Source organism: Hylobates moloch, unplaced genomic scaffold, assembly GCF_009828535.3.
Source record: "Hylobates moloch isolate HMO894 unplaced genomic scaffold, HMol_V3 SCAFFOLD_13, whole genome shotgun sequence".
In the NCBI taxonomy this organism is placed as follows: domain Eukaryota; kingdom Metazoa; phylum Chordata; class Mammalia; order Primates; family Hylobatidae; genus Hylobates; species Hylobates moloch.
This window is the reverse complement of record NW_026652288.1, coordinates 11,339,778-11,353,815: the sequence shown is the minus strand read 5'-3', so window position 1 is coordinate 11,353,815 and position 14,038 is coordinate 11,339,778. Positions and strand designations below refer to the sequence as shown.

General features: G+C 44.0%; 1 protein-coding gene across 8 annotated transcripts in view; it reads right to left on the bottom strand.

Moving 5' to 3' along the window:
• Positions 1-2,223: 2,223 nt before the first annotated feature.
• Positions 2,224-14,038, bottom strand: part of LPIN1 (lipin 1) — a 101,387-nt gene continuing 89,572 nt past the window's right edge. For all 8 annotated transcript variants that reach the window (XM_058426302.1, XM_058426303.1, XM_032172234.2 and 5 more), the window contains 4 exons: positions 12,473-12,625; positions 8,657-8,771; positions 7,739-7,842; positions 2,224-3,670 (listed from right to left, as the gene is read on the bottom strand). In XM_058426302.1, the coding sequence (XP_058282285.1) occupies positions 3,511-3,670; positions 7,739-7,842; positions 8,657-8,771; positions 12,473-12,625 (532 nt within the window). In that variant the 3' untranslated portion in view covers positions 2,224-3,510. The remainder of the gene's footprint in view (positions 3,671-7,738; positions 7,843-8,656; positions 8,772-12,472; positions 12,626-14,038) is intronic.

Here is a 14,038-nt window from a genome sequence, read left to right as displayed (position 1 = left end):
ATCACAGCTGAGACACTGGGGAAATCCACGCCCCCGAGCTCGTTTCCCCTGCACACGTGAGAGCTGCCTGCAGAGCTCCGCCAGCACGTGGGAATCCACAGGCCAAAGACAATAGTCTAGACGAATTTTTATTTTATAGATAAAAGAGCCCGCACACTGAAGTCTGAGTTGGAACAAATCCATGGTGGTGGTCAACAAAATTAGAAGGTTTTGTTTTTTAAGATACAAAAGCATTAATTCTACAGGCACCTAGAGATGAACCGTTTGGATTTGGGCTTCATTAGGAATGCGGCCTAGTATCTTGGCCGGCTATGTTGCATTTAGGGGCCAATATTTTTCCATTTATTCCAAAAACGCTTAGGCTGATGCAGGTAAATCAATAGGAAGTCTCCAGCCACGCTGACTTGTAAAATCAATAGGAATTATGACAGTTTTCAGCTTATATGATTGCACTAGTCAAGGATTTTGATTCATTCAAAATGAAAAATGAATCTGGGGTTCACCACAGAGAAGAGTCGAAAAAATGAGGACAGCAGATGTGAGGCTGGGGAACCCCCATGTGCTAAACACCAATTCTAGGCCAGGCCCTGGGAGGCACTTCATGAAATTCACTTGATTGAAACCTCCCTACTCCTAAATCATCCCACCAGGGCAGGGAGGGATCCCGAGTGCAGCCTTCTCCCTCTCTTTCTTCATCCCTCCCGTCCCTCCCAAGTGCATAGAGAAGGTTGGTCTTTTACCTATTTAAATCTAAAACATCAGGAAAAACATTTATTCCAAATAGTGAACAATTCATAGCCTGAAGTTTTTTTTAGAATATGCTTGATAACACACCCCAGAAAATCAACAACTTAGTAACTTACCAAAAACTATTTAAAATTCACACACGTGATTTTCAGAGAAGTCTTTCATCGGTCTCATTTATTGCAATATTTTCTAGCTTTGCATCCAGTACAACACAATAAAGTATTACAGTGATTTTTATCATTGCACCAGCATATACAAATACAGATCAAATGTAAATAAAATGTGCTTACAGTGGTGAGCCAAACATAAAATTGCAAAGGGAATTCTCTTTGAAAGTGTAATTATTTTTCTCCAATGTACCAGGTATATATTTTTCTCTATGCCAGGTATACATATTTTTCTTCATCACATGTGACAAACGTTTGATGACTTGTCACTAAGTGGGATTCATTTCCATAGGGCGACTTTGAAATGTGTGGTCCAAATACAGCATTCCAGCACATGACCTCAGCATCACTGGGTTATAGTCATGGACACAAAGATAAACCAACTCGTATATGCGTGAGTGCAGCCCATATACCAATCTCACTTTCAGAAGCCAGAAGGCAGGTGTTAATATGCCAGCCTTGCCAGGGCTCACACTGAACTTGACACAGATCTGAGAGTGTGATTTTCTGGAAAGCATGCTGTTTCAGGGTGCAGTGATGTGGAAGTTTAAGGTACATCAAAATTCGGGGTCCAAAATTGCATCCTCTGAAAACTCCGCCTGCAGAGTGTGCTGCTGCAGAGGGCTGCCCGGATGCAACCTGCATTAGGGATACATCCCCCCATTCTCGCAGCCAAAGTTCCTCCCGGGTGCAAAGGAGAAACTGTGTGAACCTTTGCAGGCCCATGAGCTTATACTTAGTTCAGAACAGTTAAAATTCAATCAAAAATACCCTCATTGCATAAAGAATGAATATAGCCTCTTTAGGTTACTAGTGAACAAGCGCAGAGGAGTTAGTTAAGGCAGGACTGTTTTTTTTTTTTGGACATGGAGTTTCACTCTGTCACCCAGGCTGGAGTGCAGTAGTGCGATCTCGGCTCACTGCAACCTCAGGAAGGACTATTTTTAATTATTTTTAATACCTCCAAAAGGGAATCTGCACATGCACATCCGTGTTTCTACAGAAATCTGCAATCAATGGCAGATCTATGTTTGCCTTTGTGTGTCCACATGAACCATTTGGCAAAGGCATCCAATGCTAACAGGGCCCACCAACTACAACGGAGGCAACAACTCTGTGGATTTTCTTTCACAGAAAGAGTAAAATTTCATTCAACTGTTCCATTTTTTGCCTCCTGTGATTCTAACAATGAAATTTAAATAGGAAAATGTTTCAATCATTGGAGTAAAACACTCTTTAAAAAAATAATGCTTCGAAAAGTAAAGCAAAATCTTTTACCAAAATAATTCTTTCACTTTTCAAATTGTTCTGTCCACGAGCCAGTATAATAAACAAGTGAAAGAATCACATTCTGTCGGCTTAACGAATGCCACTCAAATTATTACTTTTTCACTTGCCCTTAATTTGAGTGGAAAAAGCGAAGGAAAATAAATGACTCATAAATTCCAAAAGAAGGTCAGTCTATGAGAAAGAGAGAATAAGGCCCTTTGGATAGTCTAACACATATATCTTTTTAATATATTAATGACAGTGGTATAGAAAGAATATGACTAAAATGCCTATCACAGTAACCTAATCAGAGTAAAACAATAAATAATATCTAAAGGAATATAGTTTAACTTCTTGAAACTATTTTCTTAAAACCAACCAGTTTCTTTGGAGAGCTCCCAATAGAAGTCAATATCATTATCATTTGGCATAAATGCGCTCAAGTCCACATTGTCAGCACCACCTTGCTGGATGGAAGGAAGCCGGCAGTGTCAAACTCATTCAAAATACTGCCTTAGTAATATTTACTATCATTTTAATCTAAGGCGTTGCAAAGTTACCATGAGCTAGATAAAGTGCATTCTAAATAAAATGTCTGCCATAGATACATTAAGGCATAAATAGTCCAGCCTTGAGCCACAAAAACTGGGGGGAAATATGCCAATGAAATAGACTATCTTTAACCAAAGGAATTAAAGAAAAACTTATCACCTAAAAATGAGACTAGTCAGCAAATACTGTAAGGGGCCCATCCACAAGGCCAAGTCTGAGGCCAGGCCTGGACCCGGTGACATCCAGATTTCTATCAGAGACCTCAGATCCAGGTCACAGAGCCTTCACAGCCCTCCCCACTGTGTTCAGAAGGTGGTGGCACTAACATTGCTATAATGGAAATGTGTCCCCTACTTTGCCAAAAAACGTGCACATCTGGCAATCCTCGACTGACCCTGTCCTAGGCGGGGACAGCCCTCAGCCAGCCACCTTCTGCCTAGGTTTCACAGCCCCAAACTGCACGTGAACCAATAGCTACTTGCTGGAGCAGGCCGGAAAGGCACCGTCGTAACTGGCATTAAGCCACAACTGAGGAATGCTTTTCACGGTACAAATGCGCCCAACTCCTCGCCTAGAAAGTGCTCCCTTCCTATCTTGCTTAGAAATGTCAGCCCCGGGGTGGGGCAGGGGAGAAATGCTTCTCAATTCTCTCTGCTGTCAGGCCAATGACGACGCGCCAGGCTCCCAGGTGGAGCTGTGCACTCCAAGGAGACCTATCCTTTAATGGGTGACAACCAGGCTCTGCACTGCTTGGCAAGAGGCTGCTTGGGACATTTTACGCTGAGGCAGAATGAATGTCCTGGTTTTCAAAAGGTGGCAGTGGCTCTCTCCAAAAGGTGAAGTTACTGAAGGTATCCGAACAGGGAAAGTCTGAAGAATGGCTTCTTTTCAGCAATGGGAAAACGTGGTCGACTACTTCACAGAGTCTCACATACCTGGAAGGAAAGGGACATTGTCACTGCCACTGAGCGACACCAGCTATGCACCCAGGGCTGCACGTAGAAGTCAAGAGAGATCTACAACCTCAAGGAGTGGACCGCCTACTTATTGACATGACTGAAGTCATTCTAGAATAATTTGTTATCGATTAATTGAAAATGAGAGATAAAAATGAAGAGTATGCAAACGAGGCATCACAGAAGGCTCTGGGGAAGAGGTGGGTGGGACCTGACTTCACTTGAAGGACAGGTAAAGGGGATACAGCCAAGCAAAAGATGGCAGGAGGAAGTCGGCATGGCCATGGGATAGCGCCTGCTGCAGGGGTCACATATGGGACATCGGGGGAAGAATCACAGACAAGGCACATCTTTGGAGCACCAGACAGAGACTGCTTCATTGCATAGTGAAAAGGAGCTGGGTCCTGGGGTTAAAGAGACATTAATTTGATGTTCAGCTCTGCCGTTTACTAGCTGCGTGATCATGGGCAAATGGCATAACCTCTCTAAGCCAATTTCCTCCACTGTAAAGGGAGGAAAATAAAAACTATGCCACAGTTTTAAGGATAATTAAATAAAATAACATATGCAACATTAAAATAATGTATACTGGGTGCTCAAATCCATCTAAACGACAAATTATCAACACGTCTTAGAGAAAAATGTCCTGGTTGGCATGATGGTCAACAGACCTAGGCTCTCCTGCTTGCTGTAACCTTGGACAATTGTCTTGCCCTCTCGGAGCCCTTCGTCTTTACAGTGTGTGGAGCTGAATTAGAGCAGGGTTTCCCAATGCTTCCTGCAATGTTCTCTTGCTCTCTTTTATTTGCATGCCCAAAAATATGCTGCATGTTAGTTTCTGTGGCTTATACTACGAAAAGAAAGTTGCTGTATTGAATATGCATGTTCAGACCTCCAGGCACCTCCAAACTGAGATTCTGGCACACCCAGCCCTCTGCCAGCCACCCCCAGATTCCTCCTTGACAGTCACTGATCCCTGTCTAGTTCCAAATTGCTAAGAACCTAAAGGAACTTTCAAAATCCAGACTCCAGAAGTGTGCATGTTCTGAGGTATAAAATAATGTATTAAATGAGGCCGAGTGTGTATATTTAATAAAGGCCCTCCAAAGGACTCATGAGAAACGGTGTGCTTCCATCAAATGGGAAAATGATGTCTCCTAATACAAAACCAAGAGTGATGTCTTTCCTCGAGATTCAAGCAAACAGACAGATTTTTAAAATACCTCCCAGCTTTAAGGCTTATTTGTCTGACGTTTGTGGCTGTGGCAGCGGGGCCCCTCCCTGCAGGCTTGACTACAAGACTGCGGTGAGCACTGGAACCAAACCCACTCTCACACTCCCTGAGCGGCCAGGCCGAGTTGCATCTGCACGCCTCCCCCAGGCCGACCTCCACACACAGTGCTCCTCCCGAGCGGGCAGAGCTTACGCACAGACACTCACAAACGAAAGGGAGAAAGAACTGAGCTGCTCCCGCTCTGTGGCCCCAGCCATCTGAAGACATTTCAGATGACTGTCCCAGTTCTGAATGACAAGCATCTACTTGGCTCAGAAATAGCTACACCAAGTTCAGTGCCAGAGAAATGTGAGCTTCCTAGGGGAGGAGATTTACTCTCTCACAGGAACAACCCCGCCTCCAGTCCAGGTGTAAAATGACAATATCCCCTGGCAGTGAGTAAAGTCTGCAGAGCTCCACCCTAGGCCAAGCCATGGGCGAGGTGTGCATTTTAACCCTAGAGCCTCAGTCAATGCAATGACCGCAGAGGCCACCTAGCCAAACCCTCTCAGATGCTGGAGTCCCTCCTTCCATGCACCTCATGGCAAGACCGCCACTTTCCCATTCCTGGACAGTGTCTCATTGGTTGAAAGTTCTTTTTGATCCTGATATGGTTTGGCTGTGTCCCCACCCAAATCTCATCTTGAATTCCCACATGTTGTGGGAGGGACTCAGTGGAAGTTAACTGAATCATGGAGGCAGGTCTTTCTCATGCTGTTCCCGTGATAGTGAATATGTTGCATGAGAGCTGATGGTTTTATAAGGGGGAGTTTCCCTGCACAAGCTCTCTTTCTGCCTGCTGCCATCCATGCAAGACATGACCTGATCCTCCTTGCCTCCTTTGACCATGATCGTGAGGCCTCCCCTTTTTTTTTTTCAGATGGAGTCTCACTCTGTCACTCAAGCTGGAGGGCAGTGGCGTGATCTTGGCTCACTGCAACCTCCACCTCCCGGGTTCAAGTGATTCTTCTGCCTTAGCCTCCCAAGTAGCTCGGATTACAGGTGCAAGCGGCTAATTTTTTTTTTTTTTGCATTTCTAGTAGAGACGGGGTTTCACCATGTTGGTCAGGCTGGTCTTGAACTCCCCCGCCTCGGCCTCCCAAAGTGCTGGGATTACAGGCATGAGCCATCGCGCCTGGCCTAAATCCTTTTTCCTAGATTAATTACCCAGCCTTGGGTCCATGTCTTTATTAACAGCATGAAAACAGACTATAACACAGATCCTAAATAGAAACCCACTAGGTCCTCTCCAGCCTGGGGAATGAGAGGGGAGAGGGAACAAGACATTGTCACAGTCAGCCACTTAGAACAGTGGAGGGGGCAGAAACCGCAAGGAAGGGTTAAGAAAGGAATCAAGTTCCTGCTGTTTTTCTGCCAATCAAGAAGCAGCCTGGCACTGCCTCATCTTCTGCAGGAGGGAACAGGGCCTTGGCTCCATCCTCCCCTCTCTCTGAACAAACCTTGAGGACTGCTTGGGTACTGGCATGACTGCAGGGTGAGAGGAGTCTTGTGGGGCAGCCCCAGGACTCCTGTTAGCCTAGAACTGCCCTACTGACACTCAATTAGAATTCAACCGGTATAAGGACCATGTTGAAAGTAAAAATCTGCCCTAGAGGGAACTTATCTCTCTATCTAAAACCACAGGAGCTACATGGAGAAAACCAATCCATAGGAATCTCCTAGAACTAAACTCCCCCAGTCTAACTCCTCCAGATAAAGAGGAACCCCTCGGGCTCTCTGGGGCCACTAAGGCCAGAGGCTCTTTTGTTTTTTGAGACAGAGTCTAGCTCTGTCGCCCAGGCTGGAGTGCAATGGCACGATCTCAGCTCACAGCAACCTCTGCCTCCCGGGTTCAAGTGATTCTCCTGCCTCAGCCTCCTGAGTAGCTGGGATTACAGGCATGCACCACCACACCCGGCTAATTTTTCTATTTTTAGGAGAGACAGGGTTTCTCCATGTTAGTCAGGCTGGTCTCGAACTCCTGACCTCAGGTGATCCGCTCATCTCGGCCTCCCAAAGTGCTGGGATTACAGGCATGAGCCACCGTGCCTGGCCTGCCAGAGGCTCTTTTCCAGGTCTGCACAGACCAGACTGGAAGAGGTGTAGTCTCTGAAATGGACAAGGCAGGAAGGCAAGGGTCGGCCTGGGCTGATGTCACCCAGTGGGCCAACCTCCCAACAACATGGAATGAGGAAATGCTCTCCATCCTAATAAGTTAGGAACCCAAGGGGGCAGGATAAAGTCAAGAGTGAGTCTAAGCACACAAGGATGCCTCGTTAGAAAGAGTAATCCCATTTAGCCCACCGACTCAGGAAAACTGGGCTTTGACCAAAAATATGAAGGGAACTCTTAACAATTACACAGCAATGTCTCTGGTAAGAAACATTTGGTATGTGAAGAGATATACAGTTCCTCAACTTTAAATATAGCTTCACATATTTCAGTTTGGTTATATTTCTCATTCACATGCTAGGCTTTCAAACCTAACTTGGCAAATCTAAACTACTAGTTTTCAAATTCATTCAATTCCATTCTGCAGCAGACTCTAACCATGAGTTTAAATTTTAGACCCAGAAGGGATCTGATTTAATTCCAGTTGTCTAAAAATTATGTTTTGGACAAAATACGAGGAGTTAAAATACATTTTTTCATTATAAGATTTAAAGATTAACATACAGGCAGCAAAGGGGAAAAGGTACACCACAAACTGGGAAGCGCCATTTTAAGATAATAGTACTGATATAATAATCACATAAAATGTGTACAATACTCACGAAGAGATGTTGGTCTTTGCATGTTCCTGTACCAGCTCTCCTTTGGGGTTGACGGTAAATATTCTATTCAAAGACACTCCTACTTGCTTGTATGAATACACATCCTGTATTTGGTAAAGGTGATTTAAAGTGTTCATTAGAAAAAAGAGTTCATTGTAAAAACAAGTCCATGGTATTTCTGATTTGATGAAATATCAAATTTTCATTAACCAGAGCTCTACCTCAAAGTGGTGCAGTGAAAGAATATCCTTTGATGGGAAACTATTCAATTAGTTTTGCTCTCTGGGCCTCAATTCCCTCATCTGTTCAAGGACTGAGTTAAAGAAAAGACAACCTATCACGTCCCCGCAATTCTAACATTCCTTCAGGTTATTCTTTGACCCATATTCCTACTTCATGAAAATCTCTCATAACTTTCAAAAGTAGGACTTTCTGATGGAGCAGTTAGTACCAAACAACATTCTCTAGAACACTTAGTTTTCCAATAAATGTGGGCAATACATGCAAAATCTCAAAGCGCTTCTTTCATGATATGAGACAACACTAGACACTTAAAACGTGAGATGCTGAATTCGCCATTATGGTTAGGACTAATTTTGCGGTTCCCTTCTGGTAGAAAGAACCTAATCCGATTAAATGTTCTTGCTTTACTGCTTTAATGAGTAATTTGAAATTTGGAGTTCTAAGTCCCACATCTCAAGCTTTGACCCACCTGCCAACTTTCAAAGAACCCTGGAGGCCATAAGATAATTTGTAATTCCCTTGCCTTTAGATGTGGGCAAGTGGCTCTTCACCAGGCTACTGCTTCTAGGATGAGAATCTGACTCTACATATGGTTCTCGGATAGGGCTTTCAGATGACAGCAACCAGAAAAGGCAGTCATTTCAAGGGTTCTCCTATACCCAATCTACTACTTACAGCCGGTCGGTTTCCAAAAGCAGCATAAAAGGGTTCTGTGTTGGGGAAAAACAGGTTTTTGATGTCTGTCAAACACTGGACTTTAAACTTTTCTGGCTTCTTTTCAATCACTTCTCTGTTAAACAAATAAATAAGAGATTAACATGAGAGGCTAAGCTTCCTTTAGCATCAAACTGTTTTTAGCTGACAAAGCTGACACAACATTAAGAAAACTCAAATCTTCAAAAGTTTAGTGTGTGTCAGGCAGCTGAGACATCCCAGAAAAGCACGAGATGGAAAGTAAACCCATACTTTCAAGTCTTTCTACAAAGAAACACCAAGGACGAGCCATTTCACCAAGAGTTATCCTGGTCATCCAGGGAACAAAGAATGACAGAGCATAAAAACAAAAAGGAATATCTCCAAATTAATTCCATGAGGCTAGCATAACCTTAAAAACAAAACCTAAAGAAGAAAAGTATGGGCAAAGTGTGAACCAATCTAATTTGTGAATGTAAGTGCAAAAATTCTAAAATATATATATACGTGTGTGTGTGTGTGTGTGTGTGTGTGTGTGTGTGTGTGTATGCAAATTGTAGCAATGTATAAAAGCTGGGTTTATTCCAGGAATGAAATAGCAATTTAATATTTAAAATCAATATAACACATTATCAGGTTAAAAGAGAAAAACATGATCATCTCAATAGATACAAAAAGGGTATTTGATACCAGTTACCTCCCAACTTAAAATTCATTTTTAAAAATATTTAAATTTAAAAAGAAGATTTGATACAATTTAACATCTAATCCAGATGAGAACTCCAACCAGGAATAGAAGGGAATACTAAAAAACCTACAGTGAACATCTTATTAACAGTGAAATAAGGGTGGTCTGTATCTTCATGGCAATTCACTGCTGTACTGCCTGTCTTATCAAATGCAATAACATAAGAAAAATAAATAAAAGTTATACGTATTAGAAAGAATTAGGGGAAAAAATTGTCATCACAAAAAACAAATATGCACATTAAAAAGATGAACCTACACATGAATTACCAGAATTAAAAAGACTCTAAATAAGGTTAACAAGTCAATGTGCAAAAAAAAAGTACAAAAATTAATCACATCATTTTCATGCATCAGAAACAAGCAGAAAAGGTAACTGTGTAAATGGTATTTTAAATCAAATTTTAAAATATAAAATGTCTAGAAATAAATCTAACAGAAGATGTGCCAGACCTTTAAAGCTAAAATTATAAAACTTTACTGAAATATATTAGGAAGGACCTAAACAAATGAAGAATAGACTATACTCTTGAATTGGAAGATCCAATATAATTTTGAGATATTAATTCTTCCTAAATTGCTCTACAGATTTGCTGCAATTTCAATCAAACTCATAACAGAGTCTTGGGTGTTTTGATGAAATTTGAGTCTAGAAGCTACGAAAACGAGCAAAAGCCAGGCCTAGCACTTCCGATGCTGGGAAGATGAGGAGCTTCTGCAGCTGTGGGAGCTGGGACACTATGGCTTTGGCCGATTCGTCCAGGCCTTTGCCAGTGGAACAAAACAGAAAGCCCCAAAACAGAACCACACGTTCACAGATACTTGCTTTATGACCACAGTGGCATCTCGGAGCAGCAACGACAGGGCAGTTGTTTTTTTTGTTGTTTTTTTGTTTTTTTTGAGACAGAGTCTCGCTCGTCGCCAAGGCTGGAGTGTGGTGGCGCAATCTCGGCTCACTGCAAGCTCCGCCTCCCGGGTTCACGCCATTCTCCTGCCTCAGCCTCCCGAGTAGCTGGGACTACAGGCGCCCGCCACCACGCCCGGCTAATTTTTTGTATTTTTAGTAGAGATGGGTTTCACCGTGTTAGCCACGATGGTCTCAATCTCCTGACTTCGTAATCCACCTGCCTCGGCCTCCCAAAGTGCTGGGATTACAGGCATGAGCCACTGTGCCCAGCCAGGGCAGTCTTTTTAGCACGTGGTGCGAGGACAAATGAATATCCATATGGGAAAAAAAAAATTAAATTGCACCCCTACTTCATTCCACCTAAATAAATCCATTCTTAGTGGACTATAGACCTAAATGTGAAAGCAACATCTTCAGATAAAATCCAGGAGGACTGTCTTCATGCCCACAGGTCAGAGAAGACTTTGGTAATACACAAAAAGCACAACTACAGAGGAAACAATACATTCAATGACATAAAACTAAGTTTATTTTCATTAAAAGCTATGAACTGGGAAAAGACACTCGCAGCACTCCTGACAAAGGCTAAGTGATCACCATCCTGTGCTGAGGGCTTGTTTTTGCCGACTGCACCACACGCATATCCACCCACTACATTCCCCTCCTTCATCCTAATTCAAAACCTAGTGGTAAAATCAGAACTGTACCCAGTTAAAGAGCTGTGCTAAGGAAAGTCACTTGTGTGCTCATCAATGATAGACTGGATAAAGAAAATGTGGCACATATACACCACGGAATACTATGCAGCCATAAAAAAGAATGAGCTCATGTCCTTTGCAGGGACATGGATGAAGCTGGAAGCCATCATTCTCAGCAAACTAACGGAGGAACAGAAAACCAAACACTGCATGTTCTCACTCATAAGTGGGAGTTGAACAATGAGAACACATGGACACAGGGAGGGGAACATCACACAACAGGGCCAGTCAGGGGGTTGGGTGGGAAGGGGAGGGAGAGCATTAGGACAAATACCTAATGCATGCGGGGCTTAAAACCTGGATGATGGGCTGATAGGTGCAGCAAACCACTATGGCACATGTATACCTATGTAAAAAACCTGCACGTTCTGCACATGTATCCCATAACTTAAAGTAAAATTAAAAAAAAAAAAAAAAGGAAGGTCATTTGTATTAGGGCAGACTTCACTAGCAATTCTAGAGAACTCCACAGGACAGCTAGCACATGGAATGGCTTTGGCTTGAGGGCAGCCCTGGGAAGGACCAGGCTGGTGGCCATTTGCCACAGGTGCACCTTGGCCTTCCAAGAGGACATACCAACTATGAGATTGAGGGTTTTTAAAATAATTCCTCCCAGGGAAAAAGCAATACACCTTGGACAATGATATTTAAATAAGGAAATGAAAAGGATCACTTTAAATGTACAGTTAGTGTTAGGAGTCAGAGTAACGATGTTGACTTTTTGCTTGGCCTAGCAAAGCCTTACTACTTAACACAGGCTGATGAATGGCTTGTTGCAAATTGTCAGCATAGCTTAGGCACACAATTTCATTAAAATATTAGGATTTCTATTGGGATCAATGCTGTTATGATAGCTCTGAGGACTTGAAATACACTAGGTTGTGCCTGACTTTTCTCCCCTAGAATGTGCATGTCTCAATTTGAGATCTTTTACTACAGGAAAAAAGCTACTGCTCACACAAAACAACGCCGTGATGGAAAAGGTACCTACAGAGCTAAAGGAAAATACACAAGAATCAACACAGCATTTGGGGCCCATCTAGATTCTTCCACTGTTTGCATGATTAGCAGCAGCAAACAGTTCACCTGGCCTTCAAATTCAGGCGGAATCACGCCAATGACATTCACGCCTGGAGAGGAGGGGAGGCGCAGGCCACAAGGAGCCACCAAGCGCCAAGCTCCGAAGTCTGGACTTGGCCTGAAAGCCTTGAGGAGCCAGTGCAGGTGTAGACCTGCGTTTCGAACGTTTTTTCTGGTGCCTGCTATGGAGCATGGATATTGGCTGCAGAAGACCAGTGAGGAGGCTATTCTTACAAAAATTGCAGTTAGGCAGAGAGAGCGTCTGAACAGGCCCACAGATGTAGGTGTAGGGAGCAGGCCCGGTACCTGTGCAGGGCAGAGAAGAGGCTGCTGGGACTCAGCAGCAGGGGCCCCTGGGGCAGCACCGTGCCCCTCTCGTTGACCCAGTGCAGGTAGCCCCGCGTCATGTCCGCCATCCCGATGGCACGGGCAGAACAGTAGAGAAATTTATATCCGTTCCTGAAAGACATAAAACATTCACATTTCATGGCATTAGAAAATGGAAGCTTTTTGCATTCACAAATCCTGATCCATATCTGTTCTGTGGAGAATGGCACTGTTTCAAGTTCCTCCACATACAAAAGTCCACATTCTACAAAATCTTGCTTGCAATTGAGAAATAGGCTTAAATACATTTCACTGTAATTCACTAAGCGCTTTTGGATTCCGCACTTTGTTTAATCCTCAAGAGAACATGGCTGGATGAGTATTTTCCCCTGGTGTTACTGCTATGGAAACAGGTTCAGATGGATGAAACTGGCTCACCTGCCTGCACTTGAGCCCTTCGTACTCCCCCTGGTCCCAGCTCTTGGCTAGAGCCCCTGCGACAAGTCCACAGCCGCCTGCCAATTCACACACTTTGCTCCAGCATCTGCTTCATTTGCCCCTACACACACCCCATCAAATTCCTCCTCTCTTTTGGGTAATTCACATCAGCACATAAATATTCTGCAATCTCTCATTTAATCCTAAAAAGCCAGATCAAAACCACCACACACACACACACACATACAGACACGCCAAAACGTCCTTAGTCTCTCTCTGGCTAAGATACCATTTCTCTGTTCCCTTTTGTAGCAAACGTCTTCCAAAAAGCTGAATATACGCATTGAGTCCACTTCTTCACTTTCCTTCCTCTCCTCACACTCCCAGCAGACTCTCACTCTCTTGTTCCCTTCCTTGCTGTCCCTGCACAGGTCACCTTGATGCCCATTTTGCCAAACCCAGGTATCGACTCTCAATTCTTGTAGGAATGGACTCCCCAGCAGCATCTGCCTCGGGGGCTGGTTCCTTCTCCCAGAGCACCTGAGCCACTCAGCTCCCAGGACTCCTCAGTGTCTGGGGGTTCCCCTCCTCAGCAGCCACCCGCTCCCAGACACGGCAGCTCGCCTGCTCCCATCAGCTCTGCCAGCCTCAAAACGCACAAGCGCCCAGGGTCTCAGGCCTCATTTCTCCACACCCCCTGCACTCTCTAGAGGACCTGGGGATCTCAACCACTTCCACGGCTCTAAATGCCATATCTAGACTGAAGAACCATAACTAGTCTATGGACGCAACTTTATTGCGTTAGCAGGTCCATTTCACTTTTCGGTTGTTTGTTTGTTTTCGAGACAGAGTCTTGCTCTGTCCCCCAGGATGGAGTGCAGTGGCATGATCTTGGCTCACTGCAACCTCCGCCTCCCAGGTTCAAACAATTCTCTTGCCTCAGCCTCCCAAGTAGCTGGGATTACAGGCATGCACCACCGCGCCCGGCTAATTTTTGTATTTTTTATAAAGACAGAGTTTCACCATGTTGGCCAGGCTGGTCCTGACTCCTGACCTCAGGTGATCCATCCGCCTCGGGCTCCCAAAATGCTGGGATTACAGGCATGA